Source organism: Barbus barbus, assembly GCF_936440315.1.
Source record: "Barbus barbus genome assembly, chromosome: 21".
Lineage (NCBI taxonomy): Eukaryota > Metazoa > Chordata > Actinopteri > Cypriniformes > Cyprinidae > Barbus > Barbus barbus.
In genome coordinates this window covers 29,374,286-29,392,773 of record NC_136749.1, presented here as the reverse complement: position 1 = coordinate 29,392,773, position 18,488 = coordinate 29,374,286, and the positions used below count along the sequence as shown (strand labels likewise).

At 36.5% G+C, this 18,488-nt stretch overlaps 1 protein-coding gene across 4 annotated transcripts in view; it reads left to right on the top strand.

The window, feature by feature from the left end:
• The window catches only part of LOC306887710 (E3 ubiquitin-protein ligase UBR5-like), a 52,616-nt gene that overhangs the window by 1,432 nt on the left and 32,696 nt on the right, over positions 1–18,488 (top strand). For 3 of the 4 annotated variants that reach the window (XM_079445680.1, XM_079445679.1, XM_079445678.1), the window contains exons 2-17: positions 3,755–3,799; positions 3,917–3,998; positions 6,161–6,237; positions 7,322–7,441; positions 8,529–8,799; positions 9,711–9,870; positions 9,962–10,111; positions 11,308–11,519; positions 13,753–13,872; positions 13,960–14,070; positions 14,218–14,372; positions 14,457–14,574; positions 16,316–16,500; positions 16,594–16,703; positions 17,600–17,712; positions 17,933–18,076. In XM_079445680.1, the coding sequence (XP_079301806.1) occupies positions 3,755–3,799; positions 3,917–3,998; positions 6,161–6,237; positions 7,322–7,441; positions 8,529–8,799; positions 9,711–9,870; positions 9,962–10,111; positions 11,308–11,519; positions 13,753–13,872; positions 13,960–14,070; positions 14,218–14,372; positions 14,457–14,574; positions 16,316–16,500; positions 16,594–16,703; positions 17,600–17,712; positions 17,933–18,076 (2,173 nt within the window). The remainder of the gene's footprint in view (positions 1–3,754; positions 3,800–3,916; positions 3,999–6,160; positions 6,238–7,321; positions 7,442–8,528; positions 8,800–9,710; positions 9,871–9,961; positions 10,112–11,307; positions 11,520–13,752; positions 13,873–13,959; positions 14,071–14,217; positions 14,373–14,456; positions 14,575–16,315; positions 16,501–16,593; positions 16,704–17,599; positions 17,713–17,932; positions 18,077–18,488) is intronic. The other variant, XM_079445681.1, reaches the window with a different exon arrangement.

Sequence of the window (18,488 nt, the reverse complement as noted above, 5' to 3'; positions counted from 1 at the left end):
AAAAATTTGAGTATAATAATAATAATAATTTTACCTTATTATTGTTACTGAAATACAGCTGCATTGTATACAAGTTGCATTATATATGTTAGTTATTAGTATATTAATTACTTTTTATATAAATCTACCCACACTAGTCATCAATGATTCCCATTTCATAAGTTTCAGTTAAGTATTTTATTGTAAAATTACTATACTTATGTCTTAATGTTTTTTAACCCTCAATCTTTTTTTTTTTTTTGGCGGGGAACTGTAGCTTCTGTGAAAACAGGTTTTAAAAAAATGTCTTGTTACAAATCTAATGAAATGGTTTAATCTGTCCTCAAAAATGGTGGAAATACTGTGAATTTGTAACAGCTGCACATTGTGTTCCTAAATGCCTATTAAAACCTCAGCAGTTTACTGTGAACCAAAATCAGATCACGCTGCTTCTGTAAACGCAGTGCCATGCTTTGCTTTTAAACATGCAGTGCAAGAGACTACATCATTCAGATGAAGCCTTCTGTTTGGATAAGTGCACAAAGCCATATTGTGCTTTTGATTTTATTTCAAATGGACAGATGCTTAGTTTGCCCCCCCCCCAAAAAAAACAAAACAAATGTTGATCTTTTATATTGATAATAGCAGTGCCAAAATATTTTTGGTTCTGAAACTCTGGCAGAACAGATAAGACTGTGGCAGGCTGTGAGAGTGAGTCACTGTCAGAAGTAGAGTAATTTAGTATACAGCGGTGTAATAATATTTTTAGTGCCATTCTTTATGGTAATTGGTGCCATTTAGGCAATTGAGAGTCTAGATAATAAACAATCGTAAGCCGTTTATTTAATTTTTGCATGGAAATGTTACTCTATGGCATTAAAATCTGTTATGAACCGTGTTTCAGTCACTTTATGCATCAAAAGGTAATCATTTCCAACAAAGGGAAAAACATGCCTTGCATCAAGACTAAATGCAGTTTTGAGCCACTTAGTGCCCTACATGTTATCACGTCCTTGAATTTCTCGCCACTATGTTTAGGTTGTCCTGTTCATTACTATCTGTCATCCCCAGAACGGATGTATACTTGCACTAGTCATTAACATATCAGCATGTACATGGAGACCTACATCCTTCATTGTCCACTGATATGTCCTGCAATAATGAGCCGTGACTTGAAGGCTTTTCTCCTGCGCTGCGTTGACAGGAAACGAGGGACCTTTCTGCACACGTGTCCCCTTTATGCTAGATTCAGCATGATCTCCGTAGCTTAGGCTGCTGCTGTGCAGGGATATTCTCTGTGCACAATGCAGTATGATGTCGCTGCTCTTGGGCTTTTTAGTCAGTATCATGAAGTGCATGCATTGAAAAGCTTGTGTATGCATGTGTTTGCTTTATGCAAATATTTGGGCAATATTTCCTTGCCAATATAGTAGTATGTGCCATGCGTTATGATATTGTGGGTGAGCATATTGATGATTTTGATTTGTTTTTTAAGTACTTGGATGAAGGTTTTTTGCGGGAGCTGCTTTCAGGACTTTACTCATGTTTTCATGCTGAGTTTATCTACAGAGGTCGTTTACAAAGAGGAGCTGCTCAGTGGTTCAGTATTGATTGTATTGAAATGAGATGAGAATCTGAAGACCTTACTGATAGGTGTAGTTGATTGTATGTAATAATTTGACTGTAATTTGAAAAATGACTTATCGTTTGTAAACATCATGGTCTTTGGGTTCAGAAGTTGTCTCCATCGCTTATAATTGTTCAGATGTTGCTGTAGGCTTGTTGCTGTACTAGTGTGCCAAGTATGCCAAGGAAAACATTGGCTCTGTTCCAAAACCTAGTGAGCTGCCTACAAAATGAGCATCCTAACAGAAATGAAACCTCATAAGTATGGTATGCAGCCATTTTTACAGCTGGTTTATGACACTTTTCGTCCAAGAAGAGCTTGAAGGACTAAAGTTGGCCAACATCTGAGATAAATCTTTTTTTTCTTCAGCCAATTTGAAACCGTTTGCACGCTGCCATAAGAATCACATCTTTCTTCATATGTTGCTGTCTGCTGTGCATCTGCATTCACTCATATGAAAGCTACGGCACACCATGCGGCCTTCCATTTGTGTTCTTTGTCCCTGGTGCACTCATACCCAAGGTTTCCTAGTGGAAATTGTATGCATTTGTTTTTATTTCTGATTGTTTGGCCTAAAAATCTTTTATTTTCATACCTAGTCATTGGTTTTAAGGGCTGTTATCTTGCGGCATGAAAAAATAAAATGATTCATAATGAAGATAAGTTTTAGTTTTTCCCTTTCATTATTGCGTCTCATACCAAATTTTCTCTTGTTTTAAGTTTGTGTATCCTCCTCCACGGCGTGATTATTTAATTGCATATGTATTGGTTGAGATTTTTACTGGTCTTTGTATAAATATGCTCTGTTTTAAAGCCCATTTAGCTACTTTAAGGAATCATAAATCAACATTGATTGAATTTTGCGAAGTAATAACTAATTTAGCCTAATTATTTTGCTGATAACTTGTAAAATCATTGATACTGATAACACTGAAGTTTGATGCACTGCCATAATAATTACAAGGTCATTTGCCCTTGCCCTCTTTTAGTATTTTAGGTTTTTTTGCAGCTGATTTGATAACTGTAAAACGCAGCGCTCGTCACGGTCACTTACCCAGCCGTAAATAGAGGATGGGTGGGACAAATAGCGACCGACCATCCTACTTGTACAACGACAGCCTACAACAATGGAGAAGTAATACGATACTAGTAATACGTTGCCACCGTGGATATTCCAAATCATAGCAACTACAGCGTCTCTGCTAGAAAAACACCAATACATTTTCAAGCGCCACCAGCTGGTTGTTTTAAGAAGAGCGCCTGACATTTTTTCAGCTGGCTAAAAACTCGTTGGTGGACACACGTTATTGTTTATTTCATAGGCATATGGCCTATTAGTGTTTTTTGTATTAATGCAATATACTGGAGCCAAACCTGAGAAAGTAGACCAGAATATTCCACTGCGTTCCTGGACATGTAATTTGCGTAGCTGTAATTCATAGGCGGGGATTATGCTAATTGTGAATGAGCGTGCATGAGCGCCCTATTTACAAATGATTATTTGTAATTCATTAACAAACACATGTTTAACGTTTGACGTTTGTGAATCCGGAGGGGAGTTTTCGGGAAGGTCTGTTTTACGTGCAAATTACTCAGAATTTACTCATATATTTATGCAAGTTTCATGAATGAGGCCCATTATACTGAGTGAAAACATTAAAAATCTTTGCATGTTTATTACAGATGTTTGATGACTTGGGAGTTATTTGTTTGTGAACTGAAACTAAGCCTCCAGGTTTATTTCATTATTTGATGAAGTTTTTAGAAATAGCATTTTCCAAATGTGTTTTGCATATGTATATTAAAGCATTATTAGTATTTAAACATGATAGGAATATGTGTAAAATGCCCAGAATAAAGTGAAGGGTAAAATGACCCACAAGGCCACTTGTTTTTTCTCTGACCATGAGGCATGATCTGCTTAGTTTTCCTTAGTTTCCTACAGTTTTCCTCTATTCAAACCATAATAGTCATCCTCTCTCCTGCCAAGGTTTTGGCCAGTTTCGTTTCAGAGATGTTGGCCATTGCTCAAGCCAATATAAATGATGACTCTCTACATTCAGCTGTGCCTTTGATAATGTGGCATGAACGTTATTGAGTCTGTTTTATAAGCCCAGTGCATCACATGCCTTTTGATGTTTCTTACAGGCTCCGTGAAGTGTCGGAAAAGCTCAACAAATACAACTGTAACAGGTATGTTTTACCAAGCATTTGCATTTTAAGCCTGGTGGTTTTAGAGTTCTTTCCACATCAATGAAGTATTGAGTTTTGTGAAAACACTTGACTAACATTTCTCTGTCCACACGGTAGTCATCCACACCTTATTCCATTGGAGCAGGCCAAACTTAAGCAGTGTGTGGTTGGTCCAAATCATGCTGGATTTCTCCTTGAGGTAACTTTTATTATGCAGCACTGTTACTTTATATCATGCATTTCTTCAGGCTTTTTCATAAACCTGAATTGTTTTTCTTTTCATGTGGGTCATTGTGTTTTAAAGCAATAATTTACTCTAAATATGATTTAGATGTAACGGTATGAAAATTTCTTATCACGATTATAGTGACCTAAATTATCACGGTTATTAGTATCATCACGGTATTATTAAAATGTTCTGGAAATGTTTCTGAAAAGTACTGAAACATAAATAATTTCACCAAGTTTTGTATTTAAAATCAACAAACAATAAATAAAATTACTTTTTAGTTTGCATAAACACTAAATCAATAACATTACCAGTGATGGCCGGATTTTAAATGGCAACATGACTGACAACAGTTTATCTAATAACATGAAATGTTCAAATAAAGCTGTGAAAAAGTTTCATAAAATGCTAAACCTCACATTTCAGCCTTTAAATAAAAAGTTAAGCCAAAATGATAATTGATTGATTAAATGATTATATGTATTTTATCTGCTCCATAAATAATTTTAGATACCTTATCCGCTTTTTCAACAACCAGTCAAAATTTACAGCAGAGCATGCAAATTCGGTCCGTTTTTGGCCAGACAAAAATTGCACACAGGCTGAATGTAAATGTAACTCTCTGTAAATCCGCTCTCTGACACTAGGTGGCGCTTATGGAAGAGTAGAATTATGCCTGTTTCACACATTTTTTCCTGCACCCATGTTAACGGATCAGAGCGTTCACACTGCATGTGGTTGCGGTATAGCAGTCGTTCCAGGAGCAGCGATCGTTTCCGCACAGTCTATTTTTGCTGTGCTGCACGCACTGAGTTAAAGTGACAGCTCTTTGTTCGCAGTAAAAATGAACATGGATTGACACGGAAATGTAGTAGTTTCACAATAAATTGATATAATTAAAGTCTACTGTGTTTCACAGGCTTTTTGGCTAGGTTTAAAACAAAGAAAAGTGCACTTTTAGATAAACAAGGCAACTTTGTAAAAAACAAAGTTCTTTAAGACCCGCGGGACTGTTTGTAATAAAGATTTAAATGCAAAAGGCACGAGAGCTGACTGTTTTTGTCAGTGGTAAGTTTTAATTTAAAATATTTGTGATGGCCTAACACAGCATAGGCTATATGCTGTGTTTAAATGTTTCCATTTACTTGAGCAACTTAATATACAAATCTATAGCCAAATGCATTTAATACGTTGTTATTAATTGAGTTTAAACGTGAATGTCTATGAAAGATTGTGTAACTGTACTGTGATAAAAGAGCATCACAGTGCTGAAAAGGCACTTTCCGTATAGGCTAACAACGTTTGGATTTGAAATCAAAATAATGGATAAATGTTGTATTTGTGGTAAACAGCCGTGGATCAGGAGCGTCCTGTGTGAAAGCACAATGAGTCCGTTCTGCTTCTGCACTGCATCCGTAACGCATACGGACTGCATACGCACTGCAGACGGAGTATGTGTGAAACAGGCGTTAAGCTGTTTCCATGTAACCTCTGTGAACAAAGCAGCACTGCTACTAAGAACACTACTTATTAGGTATTACATGGAGCAACGATGAAAACAAAATGCCATTGAATCTTTTCTGAAGATCTTTTGACAGTATTTATTTATCCTCAGTTGTTCAAATCGCGGTGATCAAATACGGTTTTAATGATAATTGAAATATCAAACCTGTAATACTAACCGTGGGGAATTATATCATAATTTATCATCAAAACGGTAATCGTTCCATCCCTAATATGAATATTGTGGCATTTGCTGGTACTCATGTTGTTCAAAACCACTTCACTGTTTTTGCTCTTATCCATTGTATTTACATTTATGCATTTGGCAGACCTTTATATCTGAAGTGACTTACATTTGAATTCAATGCAATTTCCATATAAACTGAATTTCACAGTGACTGTTTCTTAAGCTTCTAAAGGAACTTTTTTGTCGTGTTTGAAGCTTAAAAGTTCACTATGAACTGTTGTATACAAAAGAGCAATGCACAGTTTCTTCAAATATTCTGCTTTTGTTTTGCATTGAAGAAAAAACATGGGATTGGAACAACAGTAGGATGAATATATAATGAATTTTTTTTTGTCTAATGAAAACAAAGTGATGCAGAAAATGACATACTCTTTTGTTTCAGGATGGACGTATCTGCAGGATAAACTTTGCCGTCCAGCCCGACCGACTGGAGCTCGGCAAGCCCGATGGCAATGATGGGTGAGAAATGAATACCCCTGTTAGATGCATGGAAAATGTATGTATGAGCTGGCATGCAAAATAATTCTAGATCTGTCCCTTCTGGTTATAATTGCTCTGGGTTTATGTATTAAGTTTGTCTTAATTCTGTTTCAAGTGCTCTGAATTTTCACCAGCATTACCCACCTTATACACAATATATATAGTGTATGATTAAAGGTTGTGTTGTGGGCTTTGGCGTGAAGACATATTGATGATTTTTTATTTTAGAGTTGTGTAAATACACTTAAATATGAACACTATATATGATGAAGTAATTATTCCAAAGATGTAGCCTTACAGTTGCATGGAAAAATGTGCTTGCATTATTTTCTTAGTGATTGGAATCAAGGGGTTCAAATAGAAGGAACTCAGTCTGAATCTACAGGCTTTCTCAGAACATTTTACAAAGGCGTGGCCAGCTTTTGTAGTCTGGTTTTATCAGCAGTGTTGTTTTATTACTGAAATGGTGAAAAGTACATACACATGCAAGCATGTTACAACACTACCTTATAAACACTTTAATATTTGTTGGTACAGAAAATTTTAGTTTAAGCCATAAAAATAAATTACTCTTACAATTCAAAGCTTCTAAGTACGAAAAGACCATTTATTGAAAGTAAACTGCAAAAATGACTGGTTATGCTCATGATGACCGCTTTGCTGTCCACTGTTTATTGCAGTGGTTTGTGCATTTTTGTTTGAACTGAGGAGGTGGGCTAGTGCTTCTTTTCGTGTTTTTGGGATCGAAGCAATGTCGCAGCAGTGCAAATCCCCTTTTGTGAACCTCAAGCAATCCTCAGTGTTTGTATATGACTGAAATATTCAGCGGGCATGATGGCACATGATTTAGGGGAAATCTTTAGCAGTTCCCTGCCAGCCTTTCCTACAGCTCTTGCCTGAGGAATGAGCTGCAGTCAGTTCTGATTCCCAAGGGTGTTGCCATGTTTGTCGCCCCATGGTACAAGAGACCCATTGGCTCGTAGGCCTGGGCTCTCCAGGCTCTGTGATGGTCCCACATGTGGGACTATAGGTTTGTAACTGATCTCCCATCTTTTGTTTCCAGTTCAAAGTTGAGCAGTGTCTCAGGGGCAGGAAGGAGCTCCAGGCCAGGCAGGACTAGTGATCCGCCCTGGTTCCTGTCTGGTTCTGACACACTGGGCAGACTGGCAGGCAACACCCTTGGGTAAGTTGTGGCAGGGCTATCAGAAATGCAGCCATCAGGTAACGTTGGCAGGCACATGTGCAATGCTGCCTTTGGTTATAAGAAACCTTTTTAAAGATGATTTTGCAGTTGTGTTTGCATGCAATAAAATGCATGAAAAATTCACACTACAAACACGTTTCCAGAAACGTGTTTATTTTATGTGTGAGATGCTCAATTACTAAAAAGTTGTTAAACTCATTCGATGTTTTTCTAAAGTGTGCTTGTTAGAACTGTGCAATATATCTAAAAAATAAAGTGGTATTTTTCAATGATTATAAAATAAAGTGGTATTTTTCAATGATTATTATTAAAATAATAATTATTATAGCAAAGTATGTTTAAGTGTGTGTGTGTGTATCTGTGTGTATATAGAGAAATCTCTCTTCATGAAAAAATATTTAAGCATTTTAATATGAACCAATATACAAAAATAAATGGTCATAAACAGCAATATTTGTATATATTGTATATTTTAATTACAACAATTATTATTATATTACATGGTTTTATTAGCCATTGTAGCTTTAAATAATGAAAAATGTTTGAAGTACATAATCAACATTTTTTTCACTAAATGAACAGGGAACAATATTTCATAATTTGCATTTAATGAATCACTATGAATAAGCATAGTGACAAACAGAAATATTTATATATTATATAATTTTATATTATATAGAACAAGACTGTATATTATAGAATATTTATCATCACACAGTATTATCAACTTTTAAATATATACACCGTAATAAACAATCAAATTTTTATTATAAATATTATCATTTTAGATGTAATATATAGTACATAGTATTTAGCATACAGTTTTACTAAAACATTAAAATATATGAATGCATAATTAGCGTTTGAGTGAGCTTGAATTGTTAAATCTGTTCTAAACTGATTAAATCACTGAATCAATATTAAAACATCCATCTTAATTCTCTCATGTTCACAAGACAAAGAATGTGAAACTAGTCCTTAGAAGTGGGCTGTTGGAGTTTAATATCAGATGCAGAGAGAATCTCGTTGGCCGTATACTGATCCTGATTGTCGCTGTGCCTGACAGGAGCCGCTGGAGTTCAGGAGTAAATGGTGGCAGCAGTGGAGGTGGAGGCAGCAGCGGCGGAGGCGCAGGAGGAGGCAGCGGGAGCGGAGGGGGCGGTGGAGGAGGCGCTGGAGGAGGAGGATCTTCAGGCCGGTCCTCCACAGCAGCCCGTGATTCACGCAGACAGACCCGCGTGATCCGCACTGGCAGAGATCGAGGCTCCGGCCTACTGGGCAGTCAGCCACAGCCCGTAATTCCAGCCTCCGTCATCCCAGAGGAGCTCATCTCTCAGGTAACACTTCGCTTCACGGGCCTGTTCCACATTCCTGATTTTTACTGTTTAAGTTGGATGTGCTTGCCTTAGCTCTGCTTAATAAGTTCCATGTAATGTTTGTGTATATTATTCAGCTTTTTACATAACAGAACTTCATTATCAATTGAAAATCTCATAGCATTATAAGCTTTAGACATACAATCAGACTGAAATAATGAAATACATTTTTTTTTTGTTGGTCATTTAGCAATACACTTAGGGCTGCAACTAATAATTATGTTGATTATTGCCTACAGTCATTGTATTGAAAAATATTTAAAAGGATTAACAAATAACAATGCATGCAAATCATTGCGTAAAGGTTGAAATATAAATACTACAATATTACATAACACAATATTATAATATATGTATATAATATAAAAAAGTACAATATAGTAAAACAAATGTATTAAAATATTCTTAACAAATATAAAAGCATGCCAATCATTGTATAAAGGTATGATATATAAATGCTACAGTATATAAGATTTAGAAAATATATTAACAAATATAAATATATGCTAAACATGTGTAAAGGTTTGAAGTATAAATACTACAAAACAATTCATGTAGCTTTTCACATTAAAAGCTTAGAAACATGACAGTTTAAATTATAAAGCAAAATATTGTATTTATATTACAAACCTGGTTTCAAAATGTTTAGCTTGCATTTAAAATTATTTTATTAATAACTAAAGATTAAAAAAAAAAAATCAATAATGCAGGTAATAAAATTGGGCTTTATGCAGTTAACAAATAATAAAAAATAAAAGAATATACAAAATTAATACTATATTTTTAATCTTAATTTAATTCATTATATTCAATTCATTTTGGGGTGACGTGACCTGCTGTGTAATGCCGTAACTGATTGCTTCCCCAACCAGGCCCAGGTGGTTCTTCAGGGAAAGTCCAGGAGTGTCATCATTCGAGAGCTGCAGCGCACAAACCTTGACGTGAACTTGGCTGTAAACAACCTGCTGAGCAGAGACGATGAGGATGGAGATGACGGAGACGACACGGCCAGCGAGTCCTACTTACCTGGAGGTAAACAGACACAGAAGATGGGTCACGGTTATGATGCTCAAGACTGTCATTTTAACAAACTTTTCTGACAATACCTTTCATACTTCCACAGAAGACTTGATGTCACTGCTAGACGCAGACATTCACTCTGCTCACCCCAGCGTGATCATTGACGCGGACGCCATGTTCTCTGAGGACATCAGCTACTTCGGCTACCCCTCTTTCCGACGCTCTTCCTTGTCTCGTCTCGGCTCTTCACGAGGTAAAGGCTAAAACACAGTCATGCTTGCATACACTCAGTGTCATGAAGCCATTCAGCAAGATTTGTGGAAATGCTTGTGCCACAACCAAGGCGTTCATCGTTAACGCTGTATTTTTATTATATAAAGTCACAACTCGCAACACGTTCATGCAGATATGAAAGATGCTGTTGATTTGAAGTCAAGCAAAAGATGATTCATAGTAGTGCTGTCAAACGATTAATCGCATCCAAAATGAAAATTTTTGTTTACATAATATATCTGTGTACTGTGTATATTTCTTATGTATATATAAATACACACACATGCATGTATATATTCATAATAGCATACACAGAACACACACATTTTGGATGCAATAAATCGTGATTAATCATTTGACAGCACCAATTCCTAATAAATGAATCCCTGCAAATACAGATGCACATTATACAACGCTTTAAAACAAAACTGTAAAATTAATTTTAAAATGAGTTCAAATTCTGATTGGAACCAGCTGAGTTCTATAATAATGCATCAGGTTACAATGTTGCTATGCAATTGTTAATTACTTAACTTAATAACAAGTTTGTGTCAGGTCCTGCGGTGTATTTTTGAATCGCATGCAAATAACGCAGACCAGAATTATACTTTACCAAATTACATGTTCATAAACCAGCATCTGTGAACCAGGGTGCTTTATGATCAGCCTCTGGATATCAAATCCTTCAAGATGCCTTGCTGCATGTTTGTGTTGTGTGTGAGTGTCTGTGCTTTTGAGAGCGTGTCCAGTTGTCCTGCATGGTCTTAGTCGTCGTTTCCCCTAGTGAGCCCTCTGCGAAAGGCCCTGCAGTGCAGACAGTTACCCATAAAACCCTGCAGTTTATACCCATACAGCTCAGCTAATGCCGGACACCCCCGTCTACAAGATGTTTCCGCTGCTAATGCAACCCACCAACTGACAAAGCCAGCCTGTGCAGCATCCATATGTAGCTCTGCTTTACTTTGAATAAATTATGGATCATTACCTAAATGGTCATGAATCCTTTTCACCCGCAGTGTCGTATTTACGACATGATGGTCAGTTGTTTTTGGTGGTTGGTGTCACAACTAAAACAGTCTTATTAATTGTAATTTGTATGAAATCTCACTATTCCAAGGGTCTTTCCCAGAGAGTGGCTTACTGTTATCCCACTGGTGTGACCCTATTGCATACCAGTTCTCCTTCTCCCCCTAGAGCGAGACTCTGAATTGCTCCGCGAACGGGAGTCGGTCCTGAGGCTGCGTGAGAGGAGGTGGCTGGATGGAGCCTCCTTCGATGCAGAGCGTGGCTCCACCAGCCGCGAGGGAGAGCCCAGCCTTGACAAGAAGAGCGTGCCGCTGCAGAGCCCTGTCACTCTGGGCGAAGAGCTCCAGTGGTGGCCTGATAAGGTGGGCTTTTCAGCCTTCAATGTCCTAGAATGAGAGACTTCAGATTAAGCATTCACCGAAATGAAAATTCTTGGCCGAAGCCGAACAAAGTGAAACACTGGGCCAAATACCGAACACTGTTTTTCATTTATTTATTTTTTGTCCCGTGTATTTTGCCAGTTCTTTTCACCATTGCATAAATTAAATACCCAAATTTCGCTTTTCACCGTTTGGTCGAAAATATTTCAGATCCCACAGATACAAATCTATTACTGATTTGAACACTGTGTGAATGTTATAATAAATGTATTAATATAGCTATTGCAATTATTATTATTATCAGTATTATTGTCTTTATTTTATTATACAGATGAACTGTAAAATTACAATACTAACATTTATGAATGTTGATGGAGCTTTTATTTTGGGGGAAAACCCCCAGGAAGACCTCAGTGCTGCTTTTTGTTGACAACAGCAGATTTATAAATGATTTTCATTATGAATTAGGGAAGATGTTTGTTGCACGTATCTCATCGTCACATCCATGCCTTATAAAAATGTTACTGAGCAACTGACGAGTAACACTGTTTCAGCGCTGATTTTCCTCTCGCTTTGGACTTTGAACCCTGGCGCCACGAGCTTGTGCAGCGCTGTTTGAATACATGCAATTTGTGTGTGTATTAGAAAACATAACATTCTGCAGTTTATTTACTAATTGTTTAAGACCATTTTGCGATTTCAATCATCATACAGTAACCAGCATCAACCACCTCTTTCCTCTTCTCGTCAGGGACATGAGATGCAGATGCAGCACTAAGCAGTCTCTCGCTGTCGGTGCTCGTAATGATTTTTGCATTTGCAGTTTTAAATGCTTCCACTCTGCCGACATGTTTGCTGCACCCCTCTATTTGATCACGTCATTGTTCGGTACAATTTATTGTCTTTTTGCTTATTCCGAAAGAGCTTTTTTTGCTGTTTTCAGCCGAATATTTTCAGTTGCCGAATATTCAGTGCATCACTACTTCAGATTTTTTGTGGTGCATTTTCATACTCTTGACAGGCATAGTTTATCCAAAAATGTAAATACGGTCATTTAGTTTCAGACCTGTATTTTTTTCTTTATTTCTTCTGGGAATCTAAAAAGATATTTTGAAGAATGTTGGTAACAAAACATTTGGTTTAGGTTGCCATTGGCTTGCATTATATTGACAAGTCCTTGGGAACGGAAACTGTTTGGTTACAAACATTCTTCAAAATATCTTCTGTTGAGTTCTGCACAAGAAAGCAGTGCATACAGGTTTGGAGCAACATTTTTGGGTGGACTGTCTCTTTTCAGGTCAATGATGATTAACCTGTTTCTTTGAGTCCCTGTCTTATTAAAAGGCTGAAATATTTTAGGTAAAAATAGTTCAGTATAATGTTTTATTTCTTCAAAAGAAATAGTAGAGCATTTCTGCTTTAAAATATTACTTGTAAAACTGGTCAGTCAGTGTGGTGTTTGCAACAAATTTAGTTCTGACTATAAAACCCATTTAGATTCTCATAACTGGATGTCAAGAAAGTGTTTTTTTTTAATATATATTTTTTTATATAAATGTATTTGGCTTTTTATGACATTACGAGATTAGTTAATTTTTACATGTTAAATGGCATAACTTGTTTTTTGTGTATAAGATTATTTAAATTTTAAAATGATGATTAGGTTTTAAAATTTAGTATTTATGTAAAATTTGTTGTCAATTAATTTTAAAGTTAGTGATTTTGTTGTTTTATCTTTTTTCAGTTTTTAAAAGTATAGTTTTTACTTCAGTTTTAGTTATTCTAGTACTCCCAAGTTAAACGAAAATGAGAAATATTATATTGGCACCCAGCTGAAATAAATTAACCAAGTTTTATTTTAAGTTATTTCTTTTTCAAGTAACAAAAGGCTCTTTTTTTCAGTTAACAATAATAACCCATTTTTTTTTTTTTTTTTTATATAGTCATTCAACCAACTTTTAAGTCTTATAAACAAGTTTCAGAAACTAATATCAGATTACATTTTTTAAGAACTTGGCATGAGTCTTTTAAACTGTATTTATTGGTAAGTTCTCTTTTTAATCTTGCACATCCTTATTTGATCTTTTGATTTAATGGCCAGCCTGTTTGGATTACACTTCAGGTTATTAGTCAAATTTCTTTGGATTCATTTAGTTCATATTTTATTTGTATAGTTGATGAGTTGCTATATATCCTTGGTTGTGTGATTCTTTAGGACTATGTAACAAAGTTTGTCAGCATTGGGGCTTTGTACTCTGAGATGGTTGCCGTCAGTACCAAAGGTGAACTGTACCAGTGGAAGTGGAATGAGCCTGAACCATACAGAAACGCACAAGTAAGATTTGCAATACACCTCGTGCAAGGAATTCCTGTCACTTTGATTTGATTGAATTAAAATTCATAAATCTTTGCGCTTTCGTAGAATCCTTCTATACATCACCCTCGTGTCCCTTTCCTGGGCTTGAGCAATGAAAAGATCACCCACCTGTCTGCCAACAGTATCCGAGCCACTGTGGCCACTGAAAGTAACAAGGTAAAAGACATTTATTTATTTACATGGGAGTGGGAGAGAAGAAAATCATAGGACAGGAGTGGGCGGAAACAATAAGATCAGTGCTGTACACTCCAGTACCTAAAAATGTCCTCATATCTCAAATTTCCATTAACCTGCATTGTGTAGGTGGCGACATGGGTGGATGAAACTCTGAGCAGTGTTGCTGCTAAATTAGAGCATGGCGCACAAACGTTCCCGGAGCTGCAGGGAGAGCGTATCATCTCTCTGCACTGCTGTGCCCTGTACACCTGCGCCCAGCTGGAGAGCAGCCTTTACTGGTGGTGAGTAGGCAGGATCATTTCTGATAGTTTGAGCCATTGTGCTGGTGAGCTGTGAATAAATTCTTGAGTTTCTTTTTCCTGTAGGGGTGTTGTGCCTTTTAGTCAGCGGAAAAAGATGCTTGAAAAGGCCAGAGCCAAGAACAAGAAGCCAAAGTCCAGTGCGGGCATCTCTTCTATACCCAACATCACAGTAGGAACTCAGGTGAGGAACTTGCTATTGTTGTTTGCAAACTCGTTTTTCTTTTTTTGTGATGATTAGGGCTGGGTGATCTTATGATATGTTGCTGTGGCAATGACATGAACTGTGAATTGATATATTATTGGGCTTGAATGGCCAGATACACACAAAATAAAGCCAGACTTGCCAAGTAGTCACATAAACGCAATCGGTTTTGTCTTAATTGAACATATACAGTTGGGAAAGAAATCAGATGCGTGTTCAGTATATTAGATTTTTAATTTTAATCTTAAAGTGACAGCAGCCTAATATATCTTCTGCTGTCTGTCATTAATGCTAATCAAACAACAAAAGACAGAGAAAATGAGTCATTGCTCTTGACTGAATAACTTTAGTAGCTTTAATAAAATTAGTTTTATATTTAAGTCATGCAGTGAAGACTGGAGTGGTTCTTGAATGCTACTCTTAAGTAGACCTGCTGAGTTGGCAGTTTAGTGATTATAGCCTAAATATGCCAAGAATAGAAGCTAATTTTTTTTTTTAAATCTTAAAAAAGGTTGCAATTAAAACCAAAATTTGAGTGTGGAGTTGAAAAAAAAATTAAACAATACCCAACCCAATAATTATTTGATCTTATTTCTAATAACATAATTAACTGTTCTGTTTTCAATCATTATTCTATCATTCAGTGAATTATTCAATCATTTCAATTAGGGCTGTCAAAAAAAATTCAAATTTAAAATAAAAATCTACATTCGAATGCAAAAAACGTTGCATTCAAATTTTAGGTGTGCATCAGGCAGCCTTATCAGTGGCACACAAGATGTAGGTGTCGTTTTTTTTTTTGCATTTGCATTTTAATGCTTTTTTTTAGCCTATCCAGTTGAACCCACCAGATGCGGCGCTGCTACGTTGTTTATTCAAAATATTGTGGAAAAAGAGAACATTAATGCGGAGAAGATCTTGTTTACGGCAAAACTGAAACCAAGCCATTCACACAGAATGCATATTTATCGCAGTTTCTATAGGGATATCTCACCGTTGCACTCACGTCTCGCACAAGAAAGGACATGTTTTAGAAAGCCATGTAAAATTATATGTAAGTTCAACTTTAAAAACATGTCGAATTTATGGTGGTTTTTCTGATCCCACTGCATCTCATGTTTTTAAATAGAAAAAGTACTCTTTGTGATTGGTTTTCGGTCCTTTGTATTAAACTATACATACATGCATTGTTGTTTTGTTTCTAATTGTTTAAGCAACTTAATTATATATGGTTTATACACATTATTTTAAAAATTATCCACTTTTTTCAAAGATAGTCGTGATATTTTATTGCTTTGAAGAAACGTGCATTACTACTATTTTGCTCGATGCGCCCTCTTGTGGTCTCCTTTTTCCCCTCCTAACTGAAATTATGCCATTTTAAATTCAAATATAATTTGAATATTGATCATATTTTAAGTACAAAATTCTAATTTAGTTTTTCAGCCATTTTGACCGCCCTAATTTCAGTCATTAAGTGAATTTGGTATATTGAATTTTTGTCATGTTCAGAATTTTGATAATATCACCCATCCCTAAATTGACACATTATCTGTTATTTTTAAATAGCGTAATTAGTTTGGTACGGTTCAGAAACATGCAAAATAGTCTTATGAACTTACAGAATTGTGATAAGTGATTGTGGATCATAAAAAACATATTTTTTCCATAACGCCCACCCCAATTGAGGATTACAGTGATAACATCTCATTTCCCGTAGGTGTGCCTGAGGAATAACCCTCTATATCACGCTGGTGCCGTGGCCTTCTCTGTTAACGCCGGGATCCCTAAAGTGGGCGTTCTGCTGGAGTCCGTGTGGAACATGAACGATAGCTGTCGCTTCCAGCTCCGCTCGCCCGAGAGTCTGAAGAACATGGAGAAGAACACCAAGACACAGGAGATCAAGTAAGATGACTGTTCTTCTATGACCAAACACATGCATGGAGGAATTTATGCTAGAAATAATATGCTAACAGTTAAGCTTGTTCTTGTTGCCAGAACGGAGAGCAAGCCAGAGCTGGTGAAGACGGAAATGGGCCCTCCACCCTCACCGGCGTCCACATGCAGTGACACTTCCTCCATCGCCAGCAGTGCTTCTCTGCCCTACAGTATGTACACTGGACCACTAACCCATCCACAGTTGTATAGGGTTTATATTGACCTAAAAGTTTGACGTAGAAAGAGTTTTCACTCAGAAATTGCAAGTAAGTTTGTCAAACAATTACAAAGAAATAGGTAGTAACAAATTGAACTAAATTTTAAAGTACAAAACATGGAATAGTGCTGTCTTGTAAAATGTACTGCAGTAATCGGTTTTATTTACAACTAACCTTCACTGTAAAAAAGATTTTTCAATGTTGTAAATAAAACAAAGACTATTGAAGTTTTTCTACCTCAATTTCATGTTAATTCAATGTTACTTGATCATTTTAAGTGCAATCTATTTTTCTGAGTGAAAATTTTTAATTTTCCCCCCTGGATTTCTACTGTCATTTCACACATTTCTCCGTAATATAAGTGTCCTAGTCATGATGCAACAATAAGCATGGCCTGGGATCAGTGTGTAAATGAAGTAGTCACTTGCCAAATGGATGTGTGCTGCACTGATTGATTCGATTTGTTTGTTTGTGATACCTGTTGTTTTGCCATTCATGGCCTTTCACATCTTTAAATTTTTTTATTAAACTCTGCTGGTTTACATTCTCTTGTGAAATTATATTACTCTGCAAACACCCTTGAATTTTTAACCTTGTTAACCATTTGAGAGTTTTTATCTAAGGCAAAACCTTTAGAATTTAATTTTTAATCTGTTTCAGCTTGTTAATCGCCATGAAAGTAGCCAAGGAAGCTGGCATGGCGTTAAAAAATCAACATCCTCATCTTTGTTTTTAAATGAGTAGTCTGAGTAGCTGACTTGAATTAGAAGAGTTTAAACATCCCTGTTTGGTCTTTTGTGAGATGTGGCTGCAGTGTTTTGCCTTTGCTAACCTATGCTGTGCTACAGAGCGAAGGCGCTCCACGCCGGCTCCAAAGGAGGAGGAAAAAGTCAATGAAGAGCAGTGGCCTCTACGGGAGGTCGTTTTCGTGGAGGACGTTAAAAACGTCCCCGTGGGAAAGGTGGGTGCAGACGTACAATGTCGATCCAGTAGAGACCGAAACTACAAGCATATTTATTGTCTGCATTTTTGCAACGTTTTAATATAATAAGAATTACCAGTGACGATGGATGACATTTTATACAAGTATACTGTTTTACTTGATGTGTGATGTTGTTGTCTATTGTGTGATGCTTTGCTATGACACCTCATTTGCAACAGTTCTCTCTTTTGAACTCAAGGTGCTAAAAGTCGATGGTGCATATGTTGCTGTGAAATTTCCAGGGACGTCGAGCAGCGTGAGCAGCCAGAGCGCAGCTCCCACTGACTCTGACCCCTCCTCACTGCTGCAAGACTGTCGACTGCTCAGAATAGATGAGCTACAGGTAAATGCACACATGGGCAGAAACCTTTGCATTTGCTGAAACATTGATAATTAAAGATGGCATTTTGATGAAGAGTTTACTTAAAGGATAAGTCCATTTCAGAATAAAAATTTCCTGATAATTTACTCACCCCATGTCATCCAAGATGTTCATGTCTGTCTGTCTGTCTGTCTTGTCTGTTTTCAATCGCAAAGAAATTATATTTTTTTGAGAAACTTTTTTTTATAGATTTTTATCTATATAGTGGACTTCAATGGTAGCCAACGATTTGAACGTCCAAAATGCAGTTTCAGTGCAGCTTCAAAGGGATGTACACGATCCCAGCCAAGGAACAAGGGTCTTATCTAGCGAAACGATCGGTCATTTTCTGAAAAAAAAAAAAAAAATGTATTCATATTAAAAATTTACAATT